Source organism: Arachis stenosperma, chromosome 2, assembly GCF_014773155.1.
Source record: "Arachis stenosperma cultivar V10309 chromosome 2, arast.V10309.gnm1.PFL2, whole genome shotgun sequence".
Classification (NCBI taxonomy): domain Eukaryota; kingdom Viridiplantae; phylum Streptophyta; class Magnoliopsida; order Fabales; family Fabaceae; genus Arachis; species Arachis stenosperma.
The window spans coordinates 116,884,673-116,893,813 of record NC_080378.1 but is presented as its reverse complement, the minus strand read 5'-3'; the positions used below and the strand labels follow the sequence as shown (position 1 = coordinate 116,893,813).

At 36.7% G+C, this 9,141-nt stretch overlaps 1 protein-coding gene across 7 annotated transcripts; it reads left to right on the top strand.

Moving 5' to 3' along the window:
- Positions 1-2,161: 2,161 nt before the first annotated feature.
- LOC130961276 (putative disease resistance RPP13-like protein 1) lies at positions 2,162-7,507 on the top strand. 7 transcript variants are annotated; one of them, XR_009079465.1, is made up of 4 exons: positions 2,162-5,627; positions 6,139-6,266; positions 6,386-6,432; positions 6,858-7,507. XR_009079465.1 is itself a non-coding variant. In XM_057887053.1 (2 exons), exon 1 carries the CDS (start codon positions 2,278-2,280, stop codon positions 5,620-5,622), a length of 3,345 nt encoding a protein of 1,114 aa, XP_057743036.1. In that variant the 5' UTR covers positions 2,162-2,277; the 3' UTR covers positions 5,623-5,627; positions 6,139-7,507. The 7 variants fall into 7 exon arrangements, 1 of the variants encoding a protein (XP_057743036.1); XR_009079464.1 differs by lacking the exon at positions 6,386-6,432 and having other exon boundaries at positions 6,863-7,507; XR_009079460.1 differs by lacking the exon at positions 6,386-6,432.
- The last annotated feature ends 1,634 nt before the right edge of the window (positions 7,508-9,141 follow it).

The window sequence follows — 9,141 nt, the reverse complement described above, 5'->3', positions numbered from 1 at the left end:
AGAAGACTCTCCTTCCTCCAGAAAAGCCTCAGCAATCTTCTCCTTCGCAAGACCCCTCTTTCGTTTAACCTTAAGGGCAGGCTCGGGCTGAACCACAAGACCTTTGTCAGCATTGGTAGCCAAACTCTCCTTTTCAGCTTTCTTCCGCTGATTGAAGAATAACTTCAACCCAGCAGTAGTAATCGTAGGCGCCTTGTCACCTGCACAGAAGGCCAACAGCATAAGAACAAACAAGGACAAAGCAACAACAAAGCAAAAACAACCAATTTACCTAGATATCTCAGAACCGCCTGTCTATCAGAATCCCATCTTAATAACTCGGACACAGATAATAAGCCCTTTGGTCCCAACTTCTCAAACAGAAACTCCATCATAAGTTGATCATCAACAGACCTATCATCCACGTCTAAAGCTTGCACAGGTTCGGAACACCAATATAGAGGGAACTTCTCAACAAGAAACTCATTTAGATAGAAAGGAAACTCCTCGGGCACACTCCTCACTTTAACATACATGGTTTTAAAATCCTTAAAAGATGACTTGTAAAGGCCGAAAATAGCACGACGGGGGTAACTACTAAGATTAACCCAAAGACCTCGATTAACCCCTTTAGCCTAAAACAAAGAGAAGAACAACCGAAGAGAGGGTGGCTGCTCAAGGAATTCCATCAACACCTCAAAGGCCCTAACAAACCCCCAGGAATTTGGGTGAAGTTGACTCGGAGCACAGTTCAACCAATAAAGCACACCACACTCGAAATCAGTAAAAGGAACCCTAACTCCCAACTCAGTAAAAAGGCAGCTGTACATATAGAAATAAGCCCAGTCATCACGGCAATGGAAAACCCGGTCATCAACACCACAAGAAAGTATCTCTATCCTTATATCACTACCACCCCTAACCCAAACATTCGAACCCAGCATGTCAACAGACTCCTTATCACTAAACTGAGACACATACTCCTTAACCCTAGAGTCAACCCAACCATACAAACCCCCCTCACCTTCATCAGGCTTTTTACCTTCCATAAGAACAAGGAACAGAGAATCAAAATTAACAAAAGAAGAAGGAGGCAGCGAGAACACGAATTAACACTCACCTTTCTTGCTCATTTCTCCAAAAACGCAGAAGCACCCAATACAAAGAAGAAAAATACTAGGGAAAGCAAGCACGTTTATTACATAATAAAAAAAGCAGTTACATATGAAACGTTTTTCTTTGATCCACACCCTCAGAAAACCCACGATCAAAGTTCAGCAAATCAAACGGTCAGGGGCTCCTCGAAACTGGCAACACAATCAAATCAATCATTCATTAATGCACGAAGAACAACGCAGGCATTTAATGCTACAAACCGTTTCAAAACACAAACATGCCAAAACTAAGACGAGCTCGGGGGCTGTAAGGAACACACACAACAAATAAAACGACCGAGGATTTCGCTATCCAAAGTGTACAAAGCTCGCCTTAGTCTTGTCCAAACCAAGGCAAGCTTGGGGGCTATGATACGTCACCCACATTCTCGGTCGCCTGGAATACTCGGAACGCAAATATCTGAGGCTGGCGTCACGTCAAACAAGCTCGGAACGTGAGCAGATAAACTCGGCCTCACCCATTCGAATAATAAGACACGTGCTCAACAAAACCTACTCACCTAAACAGAATATCATAACCAACCTACAAACTAGGACTTATCCACATGAAAACGGTAAAACCATCCCTATAAAGCCGAACTAATATCTCGGCTAAAATCAGGTTCCACTATCAGTTTTCATATTCACCTATTTACTCTCACTTAATTATTCTCTCTCTCTCTTCTGAGATTATTACTAACTTGAGTGTCGGAGTATCTTTTGCAGGTATTCCCGCCGCGGTGTTTGACCTTGGCCGACGTAAAGCTCTTCCTCTCGGTCGACGACTTGCTCGGAAGCGCTTAAGCTCGGCCTACCCAGTGTTCGGACGAATCAATTTTGATTTCTTTTTTCAATAATAATGAACAAGATTTGTGGAAACTAATTGTATGTTGAAATAATATTATTGAGAACAACATGAAAATGTGAAAATTTTCAGCAATGGGTAATTCCGTAATTGTACTCGGACATCATCATCTTTATTAAAAGCCAGCATTATTGCACCACGTGATTTTGTCCGAAGACTTCTTCCCTTAGCTCCTGTTTGAGAAAACCGAGAGAGTACATTGCAAACTGTGAACACTTCTCTCATCCTTCACCTTTCTTTCTTTGTTGTGATCTCATCTGCTGCACTTGAGATCCAATCATGGCTGCAAAACTTTATGGTGGAGCTTATCTCACTTCCTTTGTTGATGCTATTTTGGAGAAGCTTTCTCCAATACTTGAAGATGACTCATTCGTGGAAAGGTACATCTTGCTTGGAAGGTTGGAGAAAACTCTGTATGAGGCTGGACCTGTTCTTGATGATGCTGAGCAGAAGCAGTTCACTAATAAGAAAGTGAAGAAGTGGCTTGTTGATCTCCAAGATGCTCTCTATAAGGCTGATGATTTGGTCGATGAGCTCTCCACTAAGGCTGCCATCGCTGCCACTCTAAGAGATCCAGGTATCTTTTCTTCCTGTTCTTCTGTTGTTGATTCATATATTGAAGGTACTGGTGACATGGAAAAAATAGTTGGTACACTAGAGTCTGTTGTAGCACGTAAAGATTTACTTTGTCTGGAGAAGAGTGCCAAGGTGGACATGCCGAGAACTCCATCCACATCTCTCCTTGTAAGTTCTGACATATTTGGTCGGGATAAAGACATGAAGAAGATAATCAAATTGGTGGCAGATGATACTCGTCATGCTGAATCACCTGTGACTGTCATCCCCATTGTGGGTATGGGTGGTATAGGAAAAACTACTCTGGCTCAATTGGTTTACAATGATGAGCAAGTGCAGCAAAAGTTTAATGTTAAAGCATGGGTTTGTGTTGGTGAAGTATTTGATGTTCTTAAGGTGACAAAGACTGTAGTGGAGAAAGCTACTTCTGCTTCTTGCAATATGAATGATTTAGATTCAGTACAACAACGTTTGAGGACTGAGGTAACAGGGAAGAGGTTTTTGGTTGTTCTGGATGACATGTGGACCAATCATTATGATGATTGGAAAACTTTTCTACGTCCCTTCCAATGTGGAAGTCAGGGAGGAATGATTCTTGTAACAACCCGCATTGATACAGTTGCTTCTATGGTGAAAACAATTCCAGCTCACAATTTGAGTTTGTTGGATGATGAACAATGTTGGTCGGTGTTTGCAAATCATGCATTTTTTCCTACTGAATCCCGAGATCGTTTGGCTTTGGAAAAAGTTGGTAGAAAAATTGTTGAAAAGTGCAAAGGACTGCCTTTGGCTGCTCAATCACTTGGGGGCTTGCTAAGAACCAAGGATAACATATCGGACTGGGAAGATGTTCTGATGAGTGAGATTTGGGAGTTTTCTGAAGATGAGTGTAGGATTCTTCCTGCATTAAGGATCAGCTATCACTACCTCCCTTCATATTTAAAACGTTGCTTTGTTTATTGTTCTTTATATCCAAAGGACTACGAATTTGACAAAGATGAATTAGTGATATTATGGATGGCAGAAGATCTTTTGCAACAACCAAAAAGTGGAAGCATTTTAGAAGAAGTTGGATATAAATACTTCAATGATTTAGCTGCACGATCATTCTTTCAACCTTCAAAGAATGGTTTTGAATATTCATTTGTGATGCACGATCTCATGCATGATCTAGCTACATTTTATGGTGAAAAGTTCTTTGTTAGAATCTCTGAACAGGAGAATGTATCCCAACATGATACTAAAACTCGTCATTTGTCATATGATCTCAACGACAATGATTCAGTCCCGAAGATGTTGAAAGCATGTGAGAGTTTAAGTCATGTGAGGACCCTGTTTCAAATCAATGAATATATATACCGTCAACACAAAGAGGGAATTGATCCTTGTAGCTTACTGGCACAGGTGAAGCGCTTACGTGTTTTGTCATTTACATCATTTAAAATTGATAGATTGCCTGATTCAATTGGTGAATTGATCCACTTGCGTTATTTGAATCTCTCTAACACACTTGTCGTGACATTGCCCAAGTCCTTGAATAATTTGTACAATTTACAAACATTGAAGTTGGCAGAGTGTAAAAAACTTAAAAAGCTTCCCTCCAACATGCAAAATCTTGTGAATCTGCGTCATCTTGATATTGAGGGCACTGATTTAGAAGAGATGCCAAAAAAGATGAGCAAATTAAAAGATTTGCATTTGTTAAGTTGCTATATTGCGGGCAAACATGAAGAGAATGGGATTGGAGAATTGGGAGAGCTACCACATCTTCATGGATCATTTTGTCTTGAGAAATTAGAGAATGTTAAGAATAGTGGTGAAGCATCGAATGCAAGGATGGATGAAAAAATACACCTGAATGCTTTATATTTGGAGTGGTCATGGTCATCATTTGAAGAAAGTGAGGTTTGTGATTCGCAAAGTGAAAAAGATGTACTTGACAAATTACGTCCTCACAAAGACTTGAAGGACCTATCTATCTGGGGTTACAGAGGTAGCATGTTTCCGGATTGGGTAGGGCAGTCTTCGTACCACAACATGACTTGGTTGAAGCTGAGGGGATGCAGGAATTGTTGGGTGCTTCCTTCACTTGGACAGTTACCCTCTCTAATGACTTTGGAGATTTCAGAATGTGATAAGGTGAAGAAGATTGGTGGGTCATTCTATAAGGGTGATGGAACTCATCAGCATCAGGAGACACCCTTCCGATCCCTTAAATATCTCAGTATTAAAGGAATGCCTTGCTTGGAGGAATGGGAGTCATATGAATGTGATGATGATGATCATCCACCATTTCCGAAACTTGAGATGCTTATTATAGAGAACTGCCCTAAGTTAAGAGGAGATTTGCCCACTTTCCTTCCGTCTTTGAAAGAAATTGTCATATCAGGATGTGAGGAGCTTGGTTGTTATCTGCCAAGAGCTCCCATCATTCGCGAATTAAGAATACATGGCAAACAGGAAGCAAGAATGCGGGACCAACCACTTTCCATGTTGGAGAAAGTAAAAATTAATGGAGAGCAGCTTGTGGATTCTCTGTTTGAGGCCATGACCCACACCCAACCAACCTCTCTCATACACCTACACATCTCTGAGTGCTCATCAGCCATATCATTTCCAGGGGATTCTTTGCCCCCTTCATTGGAAGTGCTATCAATCATTAACTGCAAGAATGTAGAATTCCCAATGCAACACCAACAACATCACTCACTAACGAGTCTTACAATAAAGAACAGCTGTGATTCGCTTACATCCTTCGCATTGCCAGCGTTCCCAAATCTCAAGGATCTCACAATTGAAAGATGTGAAAATTTGACATCTCTGGAGCTGTCACAGTCACAGTCCCTCCGAGAATTATGGATTGATGGATGCCCTAAGCTGGAGAACATAATAAGGCTGCCTGCCTCTTTAAGGGAACTCAGTATCTATAAATGTCCGTTGTTGGGTGAAGGCATAGAGAGGAAGGACCCCCACATTTGGCCATTCATTTCCCACATTCCCCGCATTCGACTTGATGGGAAACTGATTCTCAATGACTCAAGATCTTAAAAGAGGTAACTCTTTTGCTATATCTCTATATCCCAAACCCACTTCATCTTCTCCAACATCATATTCATTCTCTCCTACTTAATCTTACTTTTATTTCAAAACCGAATCCTCTCTTTTAGCAATGTTAATCACCACTCTAGTCAATGCCTACTTTCCGGAACATATAGTATCACAAAACTGTTAACTTCCCCTTTTTTTTATTATTTCTTCTCTCTTTCTTCATGTATTTCTGGGACTTGTCAATTTATTGCATTTGGGTGCTGCGCCTCCAATCTTGTAAGGATGAGTATCTATTTGGATTTAAACTAACGTTTGCTTTATTCTGTTGAAGGATTCCTGCAGAATTAATTGGCATTAAAGTACAATCTTAACATTAAAAATGCTCTTATCATTCTATACACTTCAAAGTCTCATGTTTCAAATCTGCATTAAACAAACATAGGAAATCTTTGGACATTGCTTAAATAAAGATCTTGTAGAATAATTGAGTTATTTGTTTCAATTTTCTTAATGCAGATGATCTTAACAGTTTTCTATGTACTAATTGTTTGCTGGTTGAGTACATGGACAAGGAGCTATGTATATACTTGAACTTTGTTGTCTCAGGCAGCAACTTCAAGCTGGAGTGGACCACTCTTAGACTGGTATAATCCTACACTGCATTACTCTTGTGACTATTTTCTTGTACAATATACTTTCTCATGCACCTTTTTGTAACCATTGTGAATAATGTTGAGTGGCTGGTATGGTGATCTCAAAACAGTATTCCTCAACTAAAGGAAGAAATGAATTCTGAGGCACGTCTTTTGAGTAAGTTTTGAATAGTATTATGTGGCTATTACTGTTACGGGATTTTGGCCATAATGCTATATAAACTACATACAGCATAGAATGTTTATTAGAAGGTTATAGTTTTGTTAATTCAAGGATAAACCCTTGAGAATGATGAAATCTTCTACTTTCAACTTTTGCCTTTCTCATTAACGGTTTTTCTTCTTTTTATTGTTATTTGTGTCAGCTACTTTTGCACCACCCCTTAGACTCACCCAAATCTAAGGCCTTTCATTACATTTCTTGGTGTAGCTCTTGCTTGCTAGCTTGTGGCCCTCGTTGGTTTGATATGCTGTTTACTATCTTTTAGTATTAACTTCTGTTGAATTAAGAAATTAATTAACCTTGTGATGACTATGCACTAAGCAAAAATTGTATGACTTGTTCTAATGTGTTTGTTTTAGCGTAGCAAGAGACGAATCGGAGCAAACTTGGATTAATTGAAATTAGGAGACCAAAGGAATCTGGGCAAGAATGATGGAGGAACAATGAATCCCAAACAAATCAGATGAGGTGCAGTCTCTGCATCAATTCAAAAGCAGAATTCGTGGAAGACATCATCGTCGTACAAAATCAAAAGAAGAAATGGATGATGAAAAACATAATTTTGCAAGGACAAACAGACCAATCAAAATGCAACAAGATTACCTTCAATGATATGGATACAGTTGGAGCAACCTGTCAAAAATAGGCAGAAAGCTTACAAGAAAAAAGGAAGGACAAACTTAGTTTTATATTTTTATTTACACTCAACAATTATCTTTTTTTTTTCTTTAGAGTTTTCATGCCTTCATCGTTTCATTCTATTTTAGGAGAGCTGATATGAGTTATTCTGTTTATACGAAAGAGAGAGCTTAGAAAGTGAGAATCAATTTCTGTTATGAAAAGGCAAGAGAGCTAAGATGTGAGAATATCTAGAAAAAACTATAGTGCCCTTTGAGAAATTTGTTTTTTGTATTGGCTTGAATTGGTATTTGTAACTTGAATTTGTTTATAGTGAAAAATTCTACCATTTGTTATGGTGGAGACTGGATGTAGATCTCACTTTGGGATTAAACCAGGATACATCGTGTTGTTCTTCTTCTCTATTACAATTTTCATTCACAATATTCTTATAATTGTCATCTGCATATGTTTTCTGCAAATCATGCGATTATTTTATAAAATTACCTTTTTAGTCATTCAAATTATTTAAATGAGTTAAACTTGAGCTTTTATCCACTTCAAACCATGGTTGTTTTGGGGAGAGAAAATTAGAATCCTAACACCCTAAAAGATGAAATGAATTTGTATATCATTATATCAACTTATTGATGACTACCCCACCAATAATATATAGTTTAATTTCATGACATTCTAAGCATGGTTGTTAATGTATGAGTGTTTGTAGTTTAAAAACTATAGACCAAATGTCATTTTAGTGCATGTAAATCAGCCATTGATAGTTATATATTGATTTAGTAATATTTTTTTGGAGTGTAATACAAGTTAATGCTGCAAATGAACAAGGCCTATATAGATTGTAATAATGTAATTGAAAATGATGAAATGTACATTAAATGTTTTCACCTTATTTTCTCCCATGGGAGGTTCTAGACTATAGTATATACTATATAGTATATAAGGAAACATTATGACAAATTAGGGTAAGCAACTATGAAATTTATATTAGATGGAACAATAATTTTCACACAGACTTGTTGCTAGTTTAACTATGTAATTATTTTACACTTTTTCAATCAATGTCCTATATACATGTACTTGAACCAACCATTCACTGTAATACACTTCTAGTAAAAAAATCGAATTAAAGCAATTGATAATAAACATATATATATATATATATATATATATATATATATATATATATATATATATATATATATATATTATAAATTTAGTTCTCAATCTCATTACTCTTTTGAGAGCCATTTTAATGGACAATATATAGATTATTTTACAAATATTTAAAGTGTTTGGAGACATCTCAACCCAAAGTAATATTATCATCAATGTTAAAACTTTTTTAATCTCTTCATTGTACTCAGTAGTGATATATATATATATATATATATATATATATATATATATATATATATATATATATATATTTTGTTTGCAGATGTTTGAACTAATATACAAGTTGTAAAATTAGTAAATGAGTTAAAGCGACTTGTATTAACTATTAAGTACTAGTTTTTGGGAGTGGGGGAAATATTGCCCATACTTTAATTGAGTTTAATTTTGATACACTTAAAGTATAAAATTTTATACAGTTTTAGATGTTTATTTATGCAGTTAATAAAAATAATATTTATTTTTAATGATATAACATTATGTAATTAGATACACGTACAAAATTATTTTACATTATAATATATCAAAATTAAACTTCTTTTAATTTTTTAAATAATTATTAGAGATGATTCAGAGCTTATTGCAGTAATGGAGACCGAAAAACTTGTAATCTTACAAAAAAGAATTTTTTTTGTGACTGAAATAAATTAAACAAAGAAAAATAAAACAAATAAAACAAATAAAACAAAGAACTGCTTAAATAGAGAGGCAATCCTATTTAAGACTACTTTTAAACTCCTCCCAAGGTGAAAGAAGCTTCACATGCGAAAGTTGTAACTTCATCGCCATCTTTGCCATAGTATCTGCCACCGTGTTTGCATCTCTCATAAT